Below are 25,698 nucleotides of genomic sequence, written 5' to 3'. Positions count from 1 at the left end.
AGAAGATGAGAGACGGGATGTGAGAGATTATCGAAAAGCGAAGAGAAGTGGTGTTGTACATTTAAAGCCGATACAAATAACCAAACAGCTTTTAAAGAAGAAGAGATACAAAAGAAGAGCATCTTAATTCTTACGTTTTGGTTTATTTTCTTTAAACTAAACTACATTGTTTTGGGAATTCCCGAAGCCGGTGTTTCCTGCCGCAGTTTGAGTTTTCTTGCAGATATTTTTCCATCCTAAAGGAATGCCAAGGGAACTGACTCAAAACAGGATCCAAAAAATCTGGATTCCCTCTAAGGATGACAAACCTTCAATGCCCCGCATACGTAAGTAGTACATTATTTTCACTTTTTGATTCATATTAAAGAATGGCGAGCAGCACAAAACTGCATAATGTTTCTGCAGATAGCCCTATTAATATCAGTAGTGGTATTAGTATGTATAAAACCTTACATTATCATTTTCAACGGTAAAGCACTCTACATGTAATAAAGTGAAACAGTGACAGTCATCGGGTATCCATGGCAACAGAGTTAGCTGGTTCTACACATTCTTAATTCTCGATTCTAAGAGCCTCGCGTGATTCGGTTGTCATGGAAACCCTCGCGCATCGCCTTTGTAAAGACTTTTCTAACTCAATGGTACACGTGACGACAAAGTGCATTGAATCAAGCTCTGAATGGGGATTCAACAGAAGGATGTGGGAGTATTGCGTTTTTCATTCATTTCGGGCTATGATTGGTCGAATATATTTACCTGCGATTGGCGTGAGCATGATGACTATAGCAGATGCCCAGCAAACATTTTGACGTTTATTGACCGTTGAAAAGACGTCCATCCGAGACGTCCCGTCATGGTTGAAAAATAGTTCCAAAATGGAAGTTGAACCGACGTCTTCGACGTCATCTGGCCGTGAACTGCACGTCTTTTCTGCGCGTCCACGGACGTCTAAATGGGCTTATTTTTTATATATATTCCTGCATATAAAATAATTACACCCATATTGTATAAGTTCGTGAAAGTCAATCAATCAGGATATTTCTACACATCTGAACTTTACTAGGTTCTAAAACGGGTCCAAAATCGGTCCGGTCAGACCTGGACGTCTATAAAACGGTTTAAACACGTCTACATCAACACATTACTTCTGGACAAAAGCAAAAGAGTTATAATTTACAACAACATTTTATTGAGAATATTACATTTGAAATGTCTTCCAGTTGTTAAACTGCTAAAAATAATAATAATAAAAATAGTACAATGACATTTTCTGACAGTTTCACATTAAGGTTAAGCAGCCACTAATCAAACCAGAATATAACAAAAGTACAGGAACAGTCAACACATTCTATAATATTACAGAAAAGTCGTTCTAAAAATATTCCACCATTGATAAATAGAAGTCAGAGCTGTGGCAGTACTAACTTTCAGTTACTTCAGTCTTGCATTACTGTTAAACAGACATAAATAAAATTATTTAGAGTCTTTGAAATTTGTTTATGGCTTTAAGGTTTTGGTTTTGTTTATGGCTATTTTTATATCCAGCTCTTCTTGAGTGTGCTTCAGGTGTTCGCCATTGCTGCATCAACATCTTAATCTGTGGCGTTTGGGCTCCACCTCGTCACAATCACAGCATCTGAGGGAAGAGAATGCGGTTTAAAAAAAGGCTCATTTTTAGGTTAATTACGTACGGTGTTTGAAAATGTCTGAAAATAGCAATGTTATTTTTCTGCATAATAATCTTATGCCAATAAAAGATGTTCTGGACTAAATGCGTTTGAAGAGTGAAATAATTAAAATAAAATTACATTAAGGAACAAGAGATGTATTAAATAAATATTTGTAAAATGTAAATTCAGTTTTGGATAGGACAACCCCATGGCTGGAAAAAAACATTAACGTACATACCCTCACTTCTGTGTTCTCTCCCGAATGCAGCGGTCAAGAGGCAAGACAACATTAGGAAATTCTGTTCATGAAAACATAACAGACTTAAATAAGAGAGTAGTTTAATAAATTAAAAAAAAAAACAGTAAACAATATTGTTTTATTTTAACTAGGCCTACTTTGTGGATGTAGCAAGGATTTAGACATATTGTTATCCAATTCTACCTAGTAAACTATTGTAGCCATATAATGATCATTCATAATGACTAAATCTAAGGTAGCCAACCCTGGTCCTCGAGAGCCTCACTCCTGCTATTTCCAAACTATCCCTGTCCTACTGCTGAGTGCTGACTATTAACGGATTAGGTGTGTTTTCAGAAGCTGCAAGGGCAGGAATAGTTGGAAAACAAGCAGGGTAGTGGCTCTCGGGGACCAGGGTTGGCTACACCTGGTCTGCGCAAATTTTAAATTGTGTAATAAGACTGCAGTTCAAATGTTCACTTAACAGTGTAATAATGACTTAGATACTATGAAATTAGCTGGCTGTACTTTAGCTTTTTCTTGAGCAATGACAGACATAGGCTCTATATTTGTATTCAATGTAAATTGTGTAAAAAAAAATAAGATGCAAATAGCAAAGTTCTAACATACAATGGGGTGTCCTCTGGGACAGGGATGATAATGCAGAATTTGGAACTGGTGACTATAGACATTAAAAACAAATGGGTGAAAAATATTTTAAGTAAGTAAAGACACCTTAATCAATAAACAAACACCATTACAAAACAAACAAACAAAACTTTGTGAAGGACATAAAACAAGAAAAATGCCATGCCTCTTTCGGTTCTGCCAGATGGCCTGGAGAAGGATTCCTGAATTCTACGTCTGACAGATGGCTGTTCGTTATGTCACCCTGAAAGACAAATTGAAAAATAAAATTCACAAAAGTGATCACAAAATTGGTAATCTTTAGAGTATGGTTAGAGACTTGTAACAGAGCAAAACTGGAAAACTGCCTTATAGAGAGTACATTAACTGTCTTCTAAGTGACAATAATACACTCACATTACATTCCAAATATTATCAAAAACATAAGATTTATTCTTTGCATACAGACAGTATTTATAATCAAATGTGCAAAAATGTACAGTCAATACTTTACATTTAAAGCTGAGGCCATGGTTGAGGAATCAGATAGTCTCCATCCAGATATGTGCCTATTTTCATTGTGCATTACCTCACCTGCACAAAAAGTTAATTTTATTGTAGTGTAAGATATAAACACAGTCAATCACAGAGCCGTTTTGGGATATTATGTTAACACTTATGGAAAACATAACCTGACTTGGACCTGAAATATTATGAAAGATCCTTAATGGTCCGAACCAATAAAGGGTCCGTGCAGGAGTAGCGCAATATTCGTTCCGCTTTCGATTCGCAGATTCGTTCCTCTTTTGCAACGTTGCTGTCGCGTAAGCGCGACTTATAACAAAATCTGGTCTCACCGGCGGAGAAATGGTCGCAATCTGAAATTCTGCCAAATTAATTTTATCCAAACTCAAACCTTTCAGTTGAAAGTGTACGCATCATTTATTCCGGTTCCTGAGTCCAATTACAAAACTCAAATCACATTTATAAAATAATACAAAATGTACTTACCAAACAGCAGATTTGTAGTAGTTCGTCAACTTTTTGTACAACAAATTGCCCCCGACCATCAAGTCCTTCTCGCCTCGTCGTGGTTGAAGAAGAAAAAACAGGAAATTGGCTGCGTAGTTGCTTTATCGCGAGATAATCAATCATATCGCGGGATTTGTTATCAAATCTCGGTAAAGGTTGAGGACGTAATTGTACTTCAGAACCTGGTAAAAACTATTTGGGGCATTTAAATTATTTACTGCAATATCAGCCAAGGTGTAAGCATAATTGCTTTTTCATATTTCATAAGGATTTCATAGCGGGTCACGACGGACTATAAATGCACGTGTAAAGGACGTCACCTACTGGACGTCAACTTAAAACTGATCCACAACATGAATAAATGCAGTGGCTTTGCAATCACTTGACTACACTGGGCATTTTGTGATTATAATTTACATTGTATACAAATCATTTCATAAAGATAATTCCTGACAATTGTTTTCTGTCCGGCTAGACTAGACGTGCAAAAGACGCCAGTGGACGTATATTCACAGCCAGACTAGACGTGTAAAGGACGCCATTGGACGTCTTCACAACCTCTTAAAAACTACTTCGGCAATTACATTAATTATTGCGGTATAAACCATGCGAGGATTAAGCGCAGCTTTTGCATATTTAACAAGGATTTCATGGAGGGTCATGATGGACTATAAATGCACGTGTAAAAGACGTCGCCAAGTGACGTCCTTTCACCCGATAAACTGTATATAACTACACGTACCTAAAACTTAAAATAACTATTATGCATGCAACTGTAGACATGTACAAATGCAACTGAATGCATTTTTAGGAAATTTTCTGTGTTACATATTTTTACCGATTTATGACGTCCTGGCCGCAACTATTTTTGGCCAGGGACACGACGTCGCCGTCGGACCAATGTTTGCTGGGTGCTTATGAATTAGTCATTACAAGTGTTTTTTAATATCTGCTGCGTCAATGATATCACTGTGGGCTTAGGCATCATTTGCTGCAATATGTGTGGATGTGTGAAAGTGAACAATTACAAGAAGTATGATAATAATAATTTGAGCTCTATTTCTCTGAGTCTAAATAATAATATAATATAGCATTTCATTTAATTAGCATTTTCATTATTCAAAACAATCGGATTTTAATCAGTTATTTAATGATATAGTGTACAAGTATTTATTTGGCATGGTAGTATTTTTGTATTGCCTTGAATTCATGCAGATTTTAATCTAAAATTAAAAAAGGATTCAAAACAGTGCTATATATATGTTTTACAATATATTGCAGAATATAATGAGAACATAAAGAAAATTATAAACACACACACACTCACATGTTTACTAAATGGTTTATCTAAATAGTATCCCCTTACACTAACCCGACCCCTAAATCTACCCATCACAGAAAACTTTTTGCATCTTTACATTACATTAAAAAAAAACCCAAAAAAAACCCTGACTTTAAATTTTATACCATTTACTGATAACATCCCTAAAGGGAGGTTTTTGGAGATTTGTTAAGTTTTGGTCACTTCTGGGTACAAATTTGTCACCAAAATATAATTAAGTAGGCACACACACAACTTAAATTTCGTTAATTTAATAACTTTAGCTGTCAAATAACATGTTAGTGTCCATGTCCATGTCTATGCTTGCGTAAATGTTAGTATCTCCGAAAGTAGGCTTCAAATATGAATGCAATTTTCTTTTAATTCTGGTGTGAATCATGACCTAAACATGAGCAGTTTCTGTCCGGTCAGAGTACGTGGACAAAAGCCTAATAAGATCATTGTCTCTGCTGACTGAGCTGAGTTTGAGGATCTTCTTAAGGACGTTCTGAAGGATTAACCCCGACTCCTCTGGTTCACGCTGCCCATTCACGTGGCCACCTGCCAATGGACATCAACAAGTCATTGAGGAAAAACAGCTGTGTCCTTTCCCCCTCTCCATGCTAGGGATCACTCTAAGCCATAAATGATATGATGAAGTAGAAACACAATCAAAATATACGAAATTGCTTGAATCCTAGCCTAATGCACGACTGCGTAAATACATATATTTTTTGTGGCAATTTCCATTAAACATAAGACATGCTCACAAACATTTACTTTCCAGAGGATTTATATGTCTGTGTGTGTACGCGAAAGTGAGACTTATCTCGGTCTGACGTCAGTTAACGTCTTTCTGCAGGCGGCGTGGAATGTGCACGTGCATTTAAGTGTAGTAAATGTTTAGTTTTTAAAATGCTTCTGTGCGCACATGGCCCGTGTTGTTCGATTGGCTGGCGAAGAGGGTCGCTGACAGGTTCCCAGGCACGTGAAGAGAAATCAAGGCAACCACTGGAGTGAGATTTGAAAGAAAAATGTGTCCATACCCTTTAAAACTCTCAGGCTAATGGGATTTCTGTTTTTCCAGCCAAGTGTGACCATGTATTTCACTTCTTTGTATATTAGCACACGGAGGACCCCACTTGGCAAACCCTCCTACGGTGATCGTGATGGTCGGGCTTCCTGCTCGGGGCAAAACCTACATCTCAAGGAAACTCACACGCTACCTCAACTGGATTGGTATTCCCACAAAAGGTACAAAATCACACCTAAAAATATATCACAATAAGCATTTATTTCATCTAAACACAATAGTAACATTTTGCGTGAATTCTATGTGTATTTGTAGTCTTTAACGTTGGCGAGTATCGTCGAGAAGCGGTGAAACACTTCAGCTCCTACGACTTCTTCAAATCCGACAATGAGGATGCCGTAAAAATTCGACAGTGAGTACACAACGCCGTACTATACACAATTCTTCAAATCATTTATTGATGTATAGTAGTGCTGGGCAACGATTAATCGCGATTAATCGCATCCAAAAAGCAAAATAAAAGTTTGTGTCTACATAATACATGTGTGTGTGGTGCTTATATTTATTTTGTATATATAAATGCACACACATGCACGTATATATTTAAGAAAAAATGTGTTCTTTATATAAAATATTAGTATTTATATATAATCTAAATTATGTATAAATATACATACAATATCATGCACATATTTCTTAAATATATACATGTTTGTGTGTGCATTTATATATACAAAATAATTATAAGCACCACACACACTTGAATTATGTAAACAGAAACTTTTATTTTGGATGCGATTAATCGCGATTAATCGTTGCCCAGCACTATTTTTATGGATATATATATTAGGGTTGTCAAATGATTAATTGCATCCAAATTAAAAGTTTGTGTTGACATAATATACTGTATGTGGGTGCACTGTGTATAATTTTTTTATATATATAAATACACACACATGCTTGTATATTTAAGAAAAAAAATATTATTTATAAATAAAATAAAATATTTATATTTATATATATTATATATAAATCTATATACATGAAAATATTTCTTAAATATATACAAGAATGTGTGTGTATTTATATTTATAAAATAATTATACACAGTGCACCCACATACAGTATATTATGTCAACACAAACTTTTAATTTGGATGCGATTAATCGCGATTAATCGTTTGACAGCCATAATATATATGAGTAATATAAACTGAGTAATCCATATATAAATGGATTTCTAGACTAATTTCATGTTGTTTTGTCCCCAGGCAGTGTGCTTTGGCTGCTCTGAGAGATGTCAAGATCTATCTCACTGAAGAGGAAGGTCAAGTGGCTGTAAGTATCTGCATAAACATCTTAGACGCACTAAAAGACGAGTAGATCATCACCGCCGTATCTTTCCACAGGTTTTTGACGCTACAAACACAACCAGAGAGCGGCGGGATATAATCCTGGAGTTTGGTGCCAAAAATGGCTTCAAGGTCAGTCGTATTCTCTGGAAGATTGTTTTTGAGGACAATAACACTGATGAAGAAGACCACTAATACAAATGTACTTTGCAGATTTTCTTCATCGAGTCTGTTTGTGAGGACCCGAATGTAATCGCCTGTAATATTTTGGTGAGTCGTAACATAAAGATTGTTTAGTCTTATACACTCTAAAAATGGTGGGTTGTTTTAACCCAAACGCTGAGTTAAAAATGTAATCAAAAAATGGCAGGGTTTGTCCATATCTGACCCAAAGTTGGGTTAAAACAACCCAGCAATTTTTAGTGTGTATGTATTTTGAGTGAGAACTAGTAATAATCAAAGCCTTTTTGCATAGAAAGTTTGCAAAACCTCTGAATATTACTGTAATCCCTAAACAGGAAGTGAAGGTGTCATGTCCTGACTACCAAGATTGCAACAAGATGGATGCCGTGGAGGACTTTAAGAAAAGAATTGAGTGTTACAGAGTGAACTATCAGCCGCTTGACCCTGACCAATATGACAGGTACACTAGCTACTTTCTTTGGTGCTGACTTTGTGTCGTTAATATCACAGGCTTAAAGAACAACTCCGGCGCAAAATGAACCTTTGGTCTAATTACATATTGCTACCTATTCAACCGTTATCTGAGATTTGTTTTCATGATTGCCGAATGTAAATAGTGTTATCTCTAAAAACAGTTTAGCCTATAATGCTAGTATAGGGCATTGAGTAATGACAAATAAAAATCGCTTGTTATTACCACTAACAAGGCTCAAAATAGCCCCACAGTAACACGACAGCATAATAAGGGTCTCTACATTCAAACCGAAGCATTGAGAACTTTGTCAGTGTCCATACAGTTTAATAAGAAGATATTTTATACACACAGTTAGTGATGTGACATTTGAAGCGAGGCGTCGGAGCTTGTGTCGAGCAAAAAGGGGCGTGCCAGATGAAGCCGCGATTCGAGGCTTGTGTTGTTAACGTGAAAATCACGTGACTGATGACAAACGAGGCCTCGGTTTGTGTGAAAACGTCATCGGTTCGGTCTGAGTGTCGTTTGTTCGAATCTCGCGCCACCTTGTGGGTGTTGTCAGGAGTAATTGAATCAGTTGAAGTAGCGTCAGGGAGTCAGAGTTAGAGAGATGTTTCATCGTCGTTATTGTGCAATATATGTGTTAGGGCTGTATATTATTACATTATTAGGTTAGATTAGTTATAGTTTATTGTTAGTATTAATTATAGCTATATTATAGTATTGTTATATTAATTAGAGAAGATTTTGATTGCTTTGGATTTCGACTGGTTTTTGATTTAGATTGCCCTTTTGGAATTGTTTGATTTTTGTGACCTAATCCTTTTTTCTTGTAATGTAGCCAGCAAGAAAGAGCTTATTATTATTTTACTGTCTTGATATAGCTAATAATCCTCACTATATGGCTGTATAATATTTAATGTCTAAGCCTGAACACACTTGAAAAAATTCTGTTCCTCAATAAAAATAATTTCTAATCCTTCCTTCGGTCCTCTACGTCCCCAGTCCCATAAGCACAACACAGCACAAAAATAGTAACAGTTCAATACACAAAATCACCAGAAACAATTCTTAACCTTTACCACACCACACTTTTTTCTGTTGCACTTTACTTTATTACACTCCCTCCACCATAAGCACTGCACTCAACAGTGTAACTTTTATTGTTCATACTGTCACTATCCAAGAGAGAGAGAGAGAGAGAGAGAGAGAGAGAGAGAGAGAGAGAGAGAGAGAGAGAGAGAGAGAGAGAGAGAGAGAGAGAGTTGTCTCTGTAGAAGTAAGTTCAGACAGAATATACATATTTTATTTTATTCCCAGGCAATGGACAAATGTCTGCTCAGGTATTTGTATTATTGCAAATGAAGGGTTACAGACATTAACAGTGAGAAGAAAAAAATAAAATAAAACAGGACAGGGGACATCATAAGTCTGCTCAGGTCATCGCTTCAGAATTAAATAATTTGTTTGCTATTTCTTTGCACAGTAGCTAGGTGTCACTAGTGAGCAATACTGAATGAAGCTTCGAGTAATGAACCTTTGAGTGAAGCAATGGGCTGCGAGGTCTCAGTGGTTCAGGAAGCCTCATTTTGCCATCACTACACACAGTCAACTTCGCGAATACAGGACTTCCGGCAAGATGGCGAGCTAGGCGCACGTGTTTTGCTGAGCTCTGGCAGAACTATTTCAACTTATACTTTTTATTGCCACCTTCTCATAAATCAGTCTCAGAAACTTAAGTGACAAATTAAACGTAGTACTATTACTTTTACTATTGTTTTTGATACGCTCTAAATTGAAAGAATAAACTTTGACGAGAACATGGCCCATTCAGCAAACAGAGCCCAAAGTGTACCCATGGAAATGGATCATAACTACGGACGAGAGAACCCAAAGGAAAAACGACGGGATGCTTCTCACATCACTCCAACCAAAACGCCTCAAAAAAAGGTAAAACCAGACGAATGTGAAATCTCCAATGCAGCCTTGCTGCAGGCGATTAACTCCTTAAAGACAAGATTCGACTCTCAAGATAGAACGCTGGAAGAAATCGCAGACAAAATAAAACAAAACAGCATCATGATTGTGAACATCTCCAAAGCAGTAGAGTTTAATGCAGCGGAGATTAAAGAATACAAGCAAAAATATGCCGTCTTGGAAAAGAAAACCGCAGTTCTCGAGAAGTCTAATGAGGATTTAAGGTTGAAAACGTCCGAGCTTGAGCGTTATAAGCGGAGATGGAATCTTCGTATTAAAGGGATGAAAGAGCATGTTGACGAGGATGCACGGAAAGAGGTGACTGATCTCTTGGGTACCATAGCCCCACATCTGGCACAGAAGTTGGAAGATGTCGTTGACTCAGTTCACCGGATTGGAAAAAGAGAGAGTGGAAGACACCGTCAAATGATCGTTCAGTTCACCATGCGTAAATACAGAGACGAATTCTGGAAGATTACAAAGAACTCGCAGCTGTGCACTGAACGTGGAATAAGGTTCGCGGAGGATCTGTCAGCAGAGGACCGGAGTGCTCGTGCAGCTCTTTGGCCGCTCATCCAAGAAGCCAGAAGTGCCGGAAAGAAGGCGTACTATCGCGGTCCTTTGGGATACATCGACGGCCGTTTAATCTCAACTACTAATCAAAGCGTGGGCTGATTACTGCCATGAAACAATAAAGAGGCTGTAAGTTATAAGAGCTGAATATGAAACTTATCTGCCAGAGCATCAGTCCATATTATTTTGTTTGATTTTGTGTTAAATCCTAATTAACCAGAGTTTTTCTGTCCCCAGTAGGGTTGTTAAAGGTGTTTTGTTAACACGGTTATTTATTTATTTTTATTTTTTTTTTTGTTCTATGTTTAAACTTAATAGCTGCATTTCTTTTCTTTCACTAAATGTTAGGGGTCTAAGAGACAATACAAAAAGAAAAGCTACATTTTTGTTTTGTAAAGAAAGAAAAGCCCAATGTGTTCTTTTGCAGGAAACTCATTCATGTGGCAGTGATCGTACTTTTTGGTCTAATCAGTGGGGTGAACCAGTTTTATTTGCTCATGGCACAACTCGCTCAGGAGGTGTTGCTTTTCTGTTTAACAACTTTCCAGGGAAACTTGTTGAGTCAAAATCTAGCTTGGATGGACATTGGTTATTTTGTGTTCAAAAAATCGAAAATTGTTACATTGTCTTAGGAAATGTGTATGGTTATAATAATTTATCCCAAAACAAATCGTTAATTTCAGAAATGTCACTGATATTAGAGGAATTGAAAACAAAGTATGCGACTGATCTTATTATATTGGGTGGTGACTTCAACATGGTGTATGATGAGTGGTTGGATAGGTCGCCAACTAAATATAATGTAAATCATTACAATTCATTGTTATCAAACTTTTGTAATAATCAAGGTTTAATAGATCCCTGGCGTGAGTCAAACCCCTCTCTAAGACAGTTTACTTGGTTTAAACCTGATGCTTCTTGCAAGTCCCGAATTGATTTTTGGTTAATTTCTCATAGTTTTTTACCTTATCAAACTATATCTAGTATATCGGCAGCTCCCCTAACAGATCACTGTTCAATTGAATTGATGATATATCATACAAATAAACCTTTCCGTAATAAGGGTTATTGGAAGTTTAACTCTAACCTTCTCGGAAATGAAGATTATACAAAACTGGTTAAAGATACTGTTTTAAATATTTTGAATGATAACAGCCTGGTTTCCTGGACAAGTAAATGGGAATTCTTTAAATACAAAGTTCGACAGTTATCTATCTCTTACAGTAAACAGTTAAAAAAATCATATAATTTAAAAGAGATCTCTGTTATTAAAGAAATAAATGAATATTCTAACAAATCAATTTTAACGGAGGATGATAGATCAAGATTGTTACTTTTGCAAGCAGAGTTGGATGAAATCTATATGAGGAAAGCTAAGGGAGCGTACATTAGATCAAGAGCCAAGTGGATGGAAAAAGGGGAGAAAAACTCTGCTTATTTCTGTAGGTTGGAAAAAAAACGGCAAGAAAGAAATTCTGTTAAAACCTTAATTATTAATGGGACAGAGTGTTCTAATTCGCAACTGATAGCTAAAGAAATTGCCAACTTTTATCAGAATTTGTATTCTTCATCCTCTGCAATATTAGACCCTAATTCCCTCTTTGAAAAAATTGGAAATTTTGTCCCTCATATAGATGATCAATTCAAAATGATATGTGATGCAGATTTAATAATTGAAGATCTTGATTCTGCTGTTATGTGTCTGTCATTGGATAAATCACCTGGCCCAGATGGTATGACGGCTAATTTTTATCGCCATTTTTGGGATTTATTAAGGGAATTTCTTTTTGCAGTTTTTCAGGAAATTACTAAATCCGCGGTTTTGCCTAATTCAATGAGACAAGGCCTAATCACACTTATTCCCAAACCAGGGAAAGACCCTAGATTGTTGGATAATTTACGACCTATAACTTTGCTAAACACTGATTATAAATTACTAACCCACATATATAATAACCGTTTAAAACTTGGTTTATCTAAAATTATCGGGGAGACACAAACTGGATTCATTAGAGGCCGATCTATACATAACAACATTCGTTTGGTTTTGGACTTGCTGGAATATAATCAGGAAATAGTGGATGATGGGGTTATTTTATTTTTAGACTTTTACAAAGCCTTCGATATGTTAGAACATTCGTTTATTTTTAAATGTCTGAAAATGTATGGGTTTGGTGAAGTTTTTTGTAACATTATTCAGTTATTTTACACAAATACCAATAGTTCAGTGGCCCTACCAACAGGTACTTCACCCAGATTTGATATCAAGAGAGGAGTTAAACAAGGCTGCCCCATCTCACCCTCATTGTTTATTCTGGCTACAGAGATGTTGGCTCTCTTAATTAAGAACTCAAGTATTGAAAAATTAAATGTATTCGGACAGGAAATCATACTTAGTCAATTGGCTGACGATACAACTCTATTTTTAAAAGGTCTTGACCAGGTTCCTAAAGTAATTGAGATAGTTAACTATTTTTCTAAATTCTCAGGTTTAAAGCTTAATATTGCTAAATGTGAAATTATTACCATACATGAATGCCCTCTTAAAATTGCATATAATATTCCAATCAAGTCGACTGTCAAATATTTAGGCATAAGCATCTCTAAGGATGAAGTCATGATGGAAAAGCAAAATGTCTGGAATAGATGGGATGAGTGCAAAGGCAGGCTTGATGCATGGATGCAGAGGGATTTGTCTATCTTTGGAAGGATTTATCTAACTAAAATGGAGAGTCTCTCTAGGTGTATCTACCCTGCATCTTGTCTCTCTATTTCTAACAGAGCTATTAAGACCATTAATCAAATTAATTTCAATTATATTTGGAGAAAACGTGTGCACTATATAAAGAGAGCTCAACTTGTACAAGATTATGAAAATGGTGGATTACAAGCCTTTGACTTCTATTGTATGAATGGCATGTTGAAGATCAAATGGCTTAAACATTTTATAACAAATGAGAATAGTTTTTGGTTTTGCATTCCCAGAGGTATATTTAGAAAATTGGGTGGAATTGATTTCCTTTTGAGATGCGATTATACTGTTTCCAGACTGCCAATTAAATTATCGTCTTTTCACCAACAGATTTTGTTATATTGGAAATTATTATATAACCATAACTTTTCTCCACATAAAATCCCAATATGGAACAATAGATTTATTGTTTCTAAATATAAGTCTCTATGTGTTCTTGAGTGGCTAGAAAAGGGTATCTGGTCAGTTCTTCATTTGATGGATGAAGATGGGAGATTGTTAACTTTTAAAGACTTTTGTACTAAATATAATTTACAATGTGATCGCAAACTTTTTGAGCGTGTTTTAAATGCCATTCCAAAAAGTTTTATACATTTTGTACAAAATGCTTCTGCCAACATACCTGATGGACCTTTTGAACTTCCATCCCTTCTCTTCAATGGTAATGACCTCAGAGCAATGATTCCCAACAAGCTTATCCGCTCTTGTTTCAATTCTATATTATATCCGACACTTCGATATAAAAACTGTGTTTTGCAATCTTATGATAAACAAGCTGTTAAAAAATTGAGAACACAGTACATTAGTTTTCCAGTGGCTCCTAAAGCTAAAGAAACTCATTTTAAAATATTCAATGGAGTATACCCATCTAGTGAATTCTTAAGACAACGGTTTAATTTTGAAGAAAATGCCTGTACTTTTTGTCAAGTTGACATAGAGACAACTGATCATCTTTTTTTTTCTTGTGTTTCTTCAAATATTTTTTGGGAGAATATGTCTTATTGGTTGGAATCAAAGATTCAATCACTGCCTACTTTTGCCAGAAAACATATTATGTTTGGAATACTATTGAACGAGAAAAGAAACGAATTTCTTGTTAATGTAATGTTGATACTGGGAAAATTTTTTATTCATAAATCCAAATGTATGAAAACTAAACCTTATTTTTCTGTATTTAAAAAAGAATTGATTTGTAATTTTTTTCCAGCTTTGGAATGTATGAAAAGTAAAAAGGCCCAGAAATTGACTGGAATTATAAGAGACCTTGAGCTTTTAGAAGAGGAATAAAGTGACCCCTTTGTAATTTATTTTTTATTATTTATTTATTTTTTTTTTATTTTTTTTTTATGTTTGTTCTCTTCATTGTAATTATTTTTATTTATTTACTTTTACCTTAAGTGATATGTGCCTTGCTTAATACTCATTTACCTGTATTTGTCAATGCCACTGTAGATGTATATTCTATTCTATTTTTGTTTTGTTCTTATTGTTCAATAAAAAAAAAAAAAAAAAAAAAAAAAAAAAACTTCGCGAATACAGGAAGAAGCCATCTTTAAAACATAGTCTCTACCAGTCGATCTACGAACGCCGATCCAAGTGCGCTGAACTGTGCAGAATCTCATATGGCCCGTTGTTTCCGGAAGAAACACGAACCGTTTTCTTCTCTTCAATATGTACATCTAGCCTACTGTTCGCGCTCACCTTATCACCTTATTCATTCACATCTCACCACCGTACTTGGATCGGCGTTCGTAGATCGACTGGTAGAGACTATTTTTCCAAGATGGCTTCTTCCTGTATTCGCGAAGTTGACTGTGTGTATAAAATATCTTCTTATTAAACTGTATGGACACTGACAAAGTTCTCAATGCTTCGGTTTGAATGTGGGGACTCTTATTATGCTGTCGTGTTGGTGGGGGGCTATTTTGAGCCTTGTTAGTGGTAATAACAAGCGATTTTTATTTGTCATTACTCTATGCCCTATACTAGCATTATACAAGCGTTATAGGCTAAACTGTTTTTAGAGATAAAACAATTTACATTCGGCATTCATGAAAACAAATCTCAGACAACGGTTGACTAGGTAACAATGTGTGTAATTAGACCAAAGGTTCATTTTGCTCCGGAGTTGTCCTTTAACCACTTTTCCTTGATTATCCTCAGGAATTTGTCGTTCATCAAAGTGATAGACGTCGGTCGCAGATTCCTGGTCAACCATATTCAAGACCACATCCAGAGCAGGATCGTCTACTACCTGATGAACATCCACGTGCAGCCGCGGTCTATTTATTTGTGCCGTCACGGCGAGAGCCAACACAACTTGCAGGGCCGACTTGGCGGAGACTCTGGGCTGTCTGCACGTGGACGAAAGGTACCATGCTCTTAAATCTCGGAAAAGAATTAACATGACGCAGTACGATTACTTTTAAATAGCCCTTGCCTCATTATAAAATGAAATATAGCTTCATAAACCGCCATGAAGCTGAGTTTGGTGCCAAGGATGGTATTTGTAAAGTTTAAAAACAGTGTGTTCTAGTACAGAGTGCTAAATTACCCATGTGTCCAATTTGTCCAAACTCCCTTGAATAATAAATCGTCCCGCTCTGTAGTTTGCAGGAGCTCTTGCTAACTTTGTGGAGGAGCAGAACTTGCAGGACTTGAAGGTTTGGACGAGCCATCTGCGTCGTAGTATCCAAACGGCCGAGGCCCTCAACGTGCCGTACGAGCAATGGAAAGGCCTGAATGAGATCGATGCGGTACGTTTTCAGTCTGGTTTGGTTTTTGGGGCTACGTCGCTCGATTTCCATTCCCGTTAAACGTGTGTATGGTGTCTGCAGGGTATGTGTGAGGAGATGACCTATGAAGAAGTAAGGGAGAGGTTTCCGGAAGAGTTTGCTCTGAGAGATCAGGACAAATACTACTACCGCTACCCTTCCGGAGAGGTACAAACAGATGAAACGCCTTTATTTCAATATGACAATACTGAAGAATGTGTGCTTTAATTAAACGCATGTTTCCCCAGTCATATCAGGACTTGGTTCAGCGGGTGGAACCATTGATCATGGAGCTGGAACGACAGGAGAACGTTCTTGTCATCTGTCACCAGGCTGTGATGCGCTGCCTACTCGCCTACTTCCTGGATAAAAGTGCAGGTGAGATCGTTAAATCAATAGATCGTGCAGAAATACTTACCAAAAAGTCATTCCAAACTCATAAGACTTTCTTTCTTCAATGGAACACAATAGGAGACGTTCAGCATATTGTCCCACACACTGTTTTTCACACTAATGGAAGTGGAAGTTGAAGAGAAAGGGAGTGCTGTTGAGCAGTCCAAATGACTTCTGAAAGCATTTGTAGGTTCACTGCGAAAATGTACTTTAATGTCATCTCTATCGAAACGTGTGTGTCATGTACATTTGCGATGAAGTTGCTATTTAGAGCATTTCAAATATATTAACTTCAAATGTAACACTGTAGTTCAAATGATAATCAAGAACTTTAGTATGTTAGTCACATCAAAATGTGTGTACTTTAAAGCATGACAACATAAAACACAAAAAATGTAATTAAAATGTTAAAAAATGTTGTTGTTGTTTTTTTCTGAAAAACAACTTCAATTGATAAAGCTATTATATGACTTCAGGGGCCAGTTGCATAAACATAAACCACGTCCTGAGAACTAGGCCGACCAACTAGCAGTGAGCCAAGGGGTAATTAGACTTATTTTTTCAGATTCAAATTAGGGCGATCTACATTTTTATGTAGCTGTTATGACCAGGCTTGAAGAAAAAGACTAGTCTAAGCATTTTGTTTAACCAGCCCAGGAGTCATACGGACTACTTGAATTGTTATTTGAATTTTTTTGAGTGTGACAGCACCGATAACTTTCCTAGTATGGAAAAGAGCAGCATGAACATTCATCAAAATCTCTCTATTTGTGTTTCTTGTAAGAAAAAGTCAGATTTGGTGAACTATCCCTTTAAATTCATCCCCTCATCTTCATCAGCTGACACTTTTCCATCCTCAGTAGATCCCCAGTAGGGTCCAATTCTCACAATGAACTAGTTGCTTATCAGCATGCATATTACTTGTTGCATATTATTTAAGTTGTAGTTAAAGGGATACTCCACTTTTTTTTGGAAATGGAAATTTTACAACTCCCCCAGAGTTAAACAGTTGAGTTTTACCGTTTTCAAATCCATTCAGTCGATTTTCTGATATTTAGAAGAATATCAGTAACCAGACAGTTTCTGGTCCCATTGACTTCCATAGTAGGGAAAAAAATATACTATGGAAGTCAACGAGACCAGAAACTGTCTGGTTACTGATATTCTTCTAAATATGAAGAGTTCAGATGCAAAAGCCTCTAAATGCCATTTGAAATTTTCTTCTTTAATGATGATTTTGATCAAACTTGTATATTTAAGTTCAGTCATTTCACTTAAATAACAATTAATAGGTAATTATCATTGCCATTTAAGTGAAATGATTGAACTTAAATATACAAGCTTGATAAAAATGATCATTCTAGAAGAAAATTTCAAATGGCACTCAGAGGCTTTTGCATCTGAACTCTTCATATCGAAAAAATCAGCTGAATACATTCGAAAACGGTAAAACGCAACTGTTTAACTCTGGGGGAGAGGTAAAATGAGCCCATTTCCAAAAAAAGTGGAGTATCCCTTTAATAGTGAGAATTGAACCCTATTCTAAAGTGTGACCAAAGTGCAATCATACTAACCTTTCATTTCCTGTTGGCAGATGAGATGCCGTACCTGAAGTGTCCACTCCACACAGTCCTGAAGCTGACCCCAGTGGCTTATGGTAAGATTTTTTTTTAACTTATTATCTCTGACATTTCTAATCTGAATAATATTGAAAAGTATAACGCTAACTAATAGTGTTACTTTTGGTATTTTAAAGGGTGCAAGGTTGAATCTATCTGTCTGAATGTGGAGGCAGTGAACACGCATAGAGACAGACCAGAGGTAAGCACAAACTCACACACTTGACACACAAAAGCTGTACCATTTCAGCTTCTGATGTATTCTCTCTCTCTCTCACTAGGAGGTGAAGAGAGGCCCGGGCACTCTGATAAGGAGAAACAGTGTGACCCCTCTCACCAGCCCTGAACCCAATAAAAAGCCTCGCATTGACGGTCTAGATGACCCGATCATCAGAGAAGTGACGCCCGCCCAACTGACCCTGTGTTCAACATCACACACCACACTCGCTCTGTCCACACAGGTCAGCCAGAGTTACTGCTCATAGATCTATAACCTGTGTCATATCTTCACTCTCATAACCCCATAGTGACATATTAATCATGTCATGCTTCACTGTTTCCTTTATGCTTCCTCTTTCACCTTTATGTGCCACAGCACTGGCTTAGTGAAGCTTGTCTGTAAGTATTTCCTATCTCTGTTTCTTTCTTCTTTAAACAATCTCACCTCGTCGAACCTGTCCAACTTGACTTTCGTATACTTGCACATGCTTTCACATCTTTAAATGGGCCATAAAGTATAATGGATTTTTCTTACATGGGTGTGTCATTATTTTATTCATTATCTTTCGTTGTTGGCATCCAATCAAACTACAGTAGTTATTTTCTGAAACTACACTGCAAAAAGGGCCAATCAGAAATCTTTGTGATTCTGACGTCACAAGTTCATTAACATGACCTATTCGTTCAGTATTTTACAACTTGGCCTGCCCTGACGTTATTGTGAACCATGGTATAAAGATTAGCCAATCATAACCAACCTTATTTGCATATATAAGTCTTAAAGGTACAGTAGCAATCTTGTTTATTTTAGAGAGAGGGTGGAAAATGGCCACGTTAAACAACTGATTATGCTGTAATCTTACAATATGTGTCCTTAAATGGTGGTAAATGTACACAAGCACAGTAGTTACACACTTCATATTTCTATGTTGATAGTATAGCTTTCTCATTTGTTCTACAAATGGTCACAGTCTGTCTCTTGCTCATCTTTTCCATGCTTAAAGACGCACTTTTTTACATTACCTACAAGTGGTTTCAGTGCTGCTCTTTCAGAGGTAATACTCACAGAACCTAATAATGTAGAGTAGTTAGTTGAGCAATTTGTGAATAAGAATTGATTTTGGGAGTAAATCTACAGAAATCCTGAGGAATACATCTGAATGTGGTAAAATGTGTTACATGAGCCCTGTTTATAACTGGTATTAACATTTGGTACTTACATTTAGTGCTTGCTAACCATCCGAAACATGTCAATTACAAAATACCAGGTGTAAACAAGGTCAAATATTCAATAAACAAATGCAAAAGGCGTGTAAAATATGTAGAGCTTGCATTCATTGTTCGAATTCAATGAAAATATGTGAGCGTGCAGATTCCATGTAACCCTCAAACCGTATTCACATCTGTAATTGTGGACAAATGTGGGCATAGAGGACTCGGGTGTGATCCTAATTTTTATTTATTATAAATGTTATATCACTGTCTTCGATAAAGTTTTGTCTATCCATTTATGGTGTTTTTTTTTTTTATTTTGGGGGTGTTTTTGAATTTATTTACTTCAAAAAGTACCATATTTTCTTTGTAAATTATGCTTATTTTTATGTTTTATTTTTTTTAACTACATTAAAATATCATTCCAATAAGTTCTTAGAGCTAAAAAACCTAAAGATGAAGTGACTCTGCTGTCACCTGGTGTCTTATTTTGGCTTATTTTAGAATGCTCTAAATTACCGTTTTTCCCATTCATTTCTATGGGTGCCCATTTTTGACCCAAATACAAGATTAAGGAGGGGTTTTTTTTCACCAGGAGGCAAACTTAGGAAAAGTAGCCAAGTCAAAAATAGCCAGTTAGAAATAAATCAAGCTATTTTGCCCTCATTTGTCCAGAATACGGTTTTAGGTTTAACAATAATAGCAAGTTTCTGTTATGCTAATTGCTAAATGCTATTAGCTGGCTAGCTGCTAGCTTGAGTAGGCCAACTGTTCAGTCATTAACCGAATGTTCTGCATCATTTTTTTTTCCCGCAGAACCTGAAAAAATGCTCTATAGAGTGCCACGAACCCCCTCAGCTCTGCCTGTGACACTGTCCGGCTATGCTTTACTCAGCGCAGACGAGTTTCCTGCCAAGCTGCTTTTCCTCTCACAGAGGAGTGTGCATCCTTCTCCCAAGAAATGGACACTGAGTGCCAACTGGGTTTTTCTATTCGTCTATGAATTCATGATTAATGTACGTATTGTTTTGGTTTGTACCAGTATGGAGATTGATGTTTTCTATGTGTGTTTTGTGTATGAAGAGAAATCAGAGCCCAGTGGCAGGGATTAAACATTCGGCTAAGTGGTGTCGTCAACCACCCTCACATTTTTGGACACTATTCCCTGTTTACGTAACAGGATACCACTTGTAGATGTTTTTATTCTAGTCTCGGCTAGTTTTTTTGAAACACTGATGCCCTAAACTTTAAAGGATGACACTAAAACAGACCAAAGATCTCCTGCAGATGCTTGCGGGCTGATTTATGTCTATTCTGCACTCACTTTCAAAGATATGCTGCAAAACAATGAATCTTACCATTTTTTTATGCTGCTGGCAGTTTTGAAGGCTGTTTAAAAGTTCTCATGTTGTCCACTGCAGTTTCAGATGATTTGTGTAATGGATTGTGAGTGTTTTTTGTGTGTGTGTGTTTCTAAGACCTGGCGACAAGGTCACTGTGCGAGGTTATAAAAACAGGGTGTTTTATGCATCTTTGGATGGGACAGAGTAAAACAGTGTTTATATTTGTTGTTTGTAATTAATGTATTTTATGGCGTGACGCATATCAGATACATTTTTATACCGTTCATTGATTCATTCCCTACCTAGAGTGCCTAGAGTTTGAGCGATCAAGCCAGACTTGCTTTTTTTACGTTCTACTATGAGAAATATGTTTAAAAAATACATTTGAATGAAATTAAGCTTTATATTTTAGTTTTACTTTTGTTAGCATGTCTCAGCCTGAACAAGAGATTAAACTTGTAGCCTATTGGATCATTTGTGTACAGATTTACCCCTGTAATTCAAATGATTACGGTTCGAATTTTTAGGAATAGAGTATAATTTTAACTCTTTGAATCTAAGTACCAGCTTTAACTGTAAATGTATGGTTTCTATGTATTCTATTCATAACACACCTATAGGTGCAATGTTGTACATTGGCTCGAAATGGTAATTCATTTGTTCGCTTCTTAATACTTGAAACTTATTTTGTAATATCTTTCCTTTTTTTGGTAAATTAATATTTATTTATTTGTACTAGACTGTTATTAAGCACTTTGTTCATTGCTGAGTTTGTATAGCATATCCTCAAGTCTAATTGTCTCTTTCTTAAGGAAAGTGAATCATTTATATGCATTTACTGAATCAATAAACATGCAGTCTAAAAGAGAATTTGTGGGGTTTTATTTGTTTTCACTGAACTGGATTTCCTTATCTTGACATTTTTCCATTAATGGTCAGATACAGGGCGACAGTTTCCCATCTGTTTTTATTTAGTAGCAAAGTATCAGTCAGTCCTCATGCGTCTCATTTCAAATGAGCTCTATTTGTTTTATGGCCTCTCGGCTCTTTGCTTACCTGCTGTAACTGTTGCCCTCAGTGGAAACTCATTGTATAACCAGTCAGCCTTTCATTTACCATTCAAATTATAGTGTGAGATGAGGCAATTTACATGTCACTTTAGTCACAAGGCATCAGTCACATGCCAACTTTTCCCTGCAGCAGGAGAGCAACATTAGATTAACCCTCAAAACATCAGATAATGTTTAATAGCCAGTCTAAATAAATAAAGCCATTGGTAATAGGATCGACACATATGGGAGTTTAGTTTTAAAAACCAAAACATGAGATCTTTGTATGGATTGAAGATTTAATAAATTTTCAGGAAAGGAATTTGAGTGAATTTTAAATCTTTGTATACATATTTAACTTTCATTAATAAAAAAAGAGCATAATATTTTCTTGAACAAAACTAAAATGATACAAAAAAAGTAAAGATTTCACCCAGAAATTGCTTTAGAACTTCACAATTTACTTGCAAAGCAAAAGAAAGTATCACTTTTCTTGAAAAAAAGTAAAGATTTCACCCAGAAATTGCTTTAGTTTCACGATTTACTTGCAAAGCAACATCAAGTAACACAATGAATGAAACACGACATTTTGGAGTAGAAAGATTTAATTCTTGTAAAACACTCAAATATTCTTTGTTTAATTTTCAGCTTGGATTTTTTTACTTTGCATGGGAAGAATATGTAGGTCAATTTCAGTATATAAACACAGTATTATACTGTGTGAGTAACCATCATATTTAAGGCCATTTTTTTCCCACTGACCTACAAACCTGAATGCATCTGAAAAAGACTGCATCTTCCTAAAAAGGTCATCCAATGGTACTGAAATTGGAAAATATAATTTTCAAAAATGATTACTTAAGAAACACTTTAAACAAAATAAATAACACTATAAATACACCTATTCATTTAAAACGACCATAGTAAATGACAGTAGCCTAATAGCTCAAGAGTCTTGTAATATTATCTGTAATAGTAGGCCCAATTTATAGCTCAGTGTTGAGTCTGAGCTCCAGGCTAAAGCGATGCAGAACATAAATCGACAGACAGACATGCAATCAGATCAGTATGAAGTCAATCAGGTCGTCGGGGTTGCAGCTTATCTCACGAGAGGAACCCAATGCCCCGGTCGTGCACGTGGATACCGTCGGCTCGCTGCACGCGCTCTGGAAATATCCCGCCAGCTGTGTTATGGAAACATCTATAACATCTGGAAAAGCAACTGATGATTGTGGAATGTGACACATATTTAAAATGAAACCAGTTTGTTATTATTGATGAGCAACATTAAAATTCTTGCGAGTGTATATTTCCCATTTGGAACGGGAACTTAGTGATTCTCCATAGTGTGCTAATTCTACATGGATAAAGGTGGTATTGTGGAAATACACTTATCGGACACCGTACCGGGTTGGACTTGGACCCATTTTGCTTCAGAACTGGCTTAATGGGCTCTATGCACGGCGTAATTTCCGGTGAAGGATTAAGGATGCTCGATAACTTCCGCCGATCATAGAGTCCAATGCAATACCGAGAATTTATATTGAATTTTATACTCCATGGTTATACTAATGAAACGTTAGTCACAAAAACAGATAAAACAGACACCCCTCGTTGTGTTTATGCTTCTTTTTAAAATTATATTAAATAAACATAACTATATATAAAATTACATCTAAACGTATGTACGTTTCGTTTCAAAGACGGAAGGACAGTAAATATTGAAGACTCTGCCATAATCCCGTTTTCTCCGGTTTTCCTCCGCTTTAATCTCCACAACCGGAAATGGACGAGCATCCTTACGTCAAATGCGGAACTTATGCGTGCATTTTTTTTTTTTTTTTGTTTAATGGAAATATATTCTTATATATTTTTTATTTATTTATTTATTTATTTTTATTTCAAGAATTACAATTACAGTCAGGGGTACAATGAATAAACTAAATAAAAAAAAACAAGAAAAGACAAACAAAGCAGTGACAAACTTAAGTTAAACAAAAATGTGAAAATGTTTACATATAGATACACATTTTGCAGCTTTCTTATTTTTCAAACCCAGTATTGTTTTTAGGTATTGTTGAATTTCTGCTCTTAAAATTAAAAACAAAGGCTTGTTTCCACCAAATTTACATTTATGAATACTAAATTTAGCTAACAGAAGAAGAAGATTAATAAGGTAGTATTCCCTACGATAAGATTGGTCATAAAGGAAAAAACCAAATAACACATTTTTGAAGCAGAGTTGAAATCTGGGCATGATGTGAGCCGTAATAAAGGAGCAGAAATCAGACCAAAAACAAACTGAATGAGGACAACTCCAAAATAAATGATAAAATGTTTCATCATGTAGACCACAAAATGTACAAAATGTATCAAGCGTGCATAAAGCCCATTCGTTGTGTCGTAGATATAACAATGTGCAGGATAGGTACAATTCTCACAGAGTTTGGTCCATATTGCATTAGCATTACGCATACGCAGCATGTCTTGACCGTGTAATGCACTGAGTTGCTGCCATGTGATTGGCTGATTAGCTATTCGTGTTAACAAGTTGATCAACAGGTCAGGTGTATCTAATAAAGTGGCTGGCTGGTGAGTACTTTTACTTCTTTGTAAGCATTATGTTGGATAAAAATGTGAAAATGCCAATATTTGTTGCCTAATAGCCTATTCCTAAAAGAAAAAGGTACAAATGCATATACAAAGTGTTATTTTTAGAAGTAACGTTAGCCTGACATGAGCGCTGCAGTGATTATACTTTTGTAAGCCGACCCAGAAGTTCACGGAATTTTTCCATTGCTAGATAGCTCTGTGACCAAAGGTGACACGAAAGTTTATGATTATTACACAATTTTCGTGAATTTTCAACAATAAATCGCTACCATTCGGCAGCAGAAGTAAAAAAACAACAACAAACAAACAAAAAAAAAACCCCGACGTAGGTTAAGGAACGACCAACTACAGTTGCAACTATTTAATCGTTCTAACAAGTTTAAGTTAGAATAGTTTGCAAGATTATGAGAATAAACACAATGAGTCTGTAAAAGCGGACTAGGGTGCATTTTCCTTTTTTGCGTAATGATCTGTCACCAAATTTGGTAACCGCTTTTTTAAAGGAAATTAAAAGCTTAAAAAAAATCACGAGGGGATATCATATTACTGATTTATTTTATGTCATAGACTAACACAAATGTAAAATGTTGTGCTTGTTCACACCACAGGCCTTATTTCAGCCATTTAACCAAAAACCCATTGACTTTTAAACAATGGAAACTGAAGAACAAAAATGTCCTGTTTCCAGGTATTAGGGCTCATTTCTGCATCACCAATGACCTCATCATCTAAAGCCAACAACATGGACGGAAATCCACATACAGTAATTAACATTTTGATTTTATTTGATTACTTTTGACATGGTTTATATCAATATAATGTCATTGCTTAATGTTTTAAAGATTTGCTTTTCACGAAATGTGCTAGACTTGTGTTTTCTCGTATTGTTTTCTTACAAACGGAGACTGTGGCTGAAGGAAGTTGGATCAGGGTCATGATAATAATGAAACCACACAGCTTCCTCTGAGTAGAGCTGACATAAATGTGCAATGGGCAAGAAACTCCACTCGTTCTCGGAAAACAAAGACGGTTCTAATTACTTTGGCAAATTGTGCTTCTTAATTAACGCTCATTTCCCCCAAACCTGCTTAAAGAGACTTTATGAAGTCTGTCAGACATTATGAAGTTCCTGTGAGGTGGTTATTTTTGTGTGTGTGTGTGTGTATATTTTGGTCTAGTTTGGTCTATGGAAATCCTTCATAACATGTAACATCCAGTTGGCCCGTGTTAGAATTGGACAGAATCTA

General features: G+C 36.1%; 1 protein-coding gene and 1 long non-coding RNA gene across 6 annotated transcripts; one reads left to right on the top strand and one right to left on the bottom strand.

Moving 5' to 3' along the window:
- pfkfb3 (6-phosphofructo-2-kinase/fructose-2,6-biphosphatase 3) lies at positions 1-21,659 on the top strand. 3 transcript variants are annotated; one of them, XM_039668547.2, is made up of 16 exons: positions 1-326; positions 6,014-6,142; positions 6,237-6,333; positions 7,192-7,258; positions 7,330-7,404; positions 7,486-7,542; positions 7,791-7,915; positions 15,393-15,600; positions 15,839-15,985; positions 16,067-16,171; positions 16,252-16,381; positions 17,991-18,053; positions 18,153-18,217; positions 18,297-18,476; positions 18,611-18,633; positions 20,263-21,659. In XM_039668547.2, exons 1-16 carry the CDS (start codon positions 245-247, stop codon positions 20,267-20,269), a joined length of 1,560 nt encoding a protein of 519 aa, XP_039524481.1. In that variant the 5' UTR covers positions 1-244; the 3' UTR covers positions 20,270-21,659. The 3 variants fall into 3 exon arrangements, with proteins under 3 accessions (XP_039524481.1, XP_039524480.2, XP_039524479.1); XM_039668545.2 differs by lacking the exon at positions 20,263-21,659 and adding an exon at positions 19,239-19,782 and having other exon boundaries at positions 212-326; XM_039668546.2 differs by lacking the exon at positions 18,611-18,633 and having other exon boundaries at positions 2-326.
- LOC148965198 (uncharacterized) lies at positions 784-3,991 on the bottom strand. 3 transcript variants are annotated; one of them, XR_016150150.1, is made up of 5 exons: positions 3,547-3,991; positions 3,050-3,129; positions 2,723-2,800; positions 1,909-1,969; positions 784-1,636 (listed from the first exon to the last, which is right to left on the bottom strand). It is a non-coding gene; the product is annotated as an uncharacterized LOC148965198 (long non-coding RNA). The 3 variants fall into 3 exon arrangements; XR_016150149.1 differs by lacking the exon at positions 3,547-3,991 and adding an exon at positions 2,539-2,590 and having other exon boundaries at positions 3,050-3,297; XR_016150148.1 differs by lacking the exon at positions 3,547-3,991 and having other exon boundaries at positions 785-1,636; positions 3,050-3,297.
- Positions 21,660-25,698: the final 4,039 nt, after the last annotated feature.

The sequence above is a fragment of the Pimephales promelas genome, chromosome 24, assembly GCF_988280905.1.
Source record: "Pimephales promelas chromosome 24, fPimPro1.hap1.1, whole genome shotgun sequence".
NCBI classification, from domain to species: domain Eukaryota; kingdom Metazoa; phylum Chordata; class Actinopteri; order Cypriniformes; family Leuciscidae; genus Pimephales; species Pimephales promelas.
Note: the sequence above shows the minus strand (reverse complement) of the source record. Positions and strands in the feature narration are given on the sequence as shown.

Excerpts from the sequence above, each read along its gene's own strand:
- pfkfb3 (XM_039668545.2), top strand. The coding sequence starts at position 245 with ATGCCAAGGGAACTGACTCAAAACAGGATCCAAAAAATCTGGATTCCC. Across the intron at positions 6,143-6,236 it reads GATTGGTATTCCCACAAAAG|TCTTTAACGTTGGCGAGTAT; the intron begins GTACAAAATCAC and ends GTGTATTTGTAG. Across the intron at positions 18,054-18,152 it reads GCTGACCCCAGTGGCTTATG|GGTGCAAGGTTGAATCTATC; the intron begins GTAAGATTTTTT and ends GGTATTTTAAAG.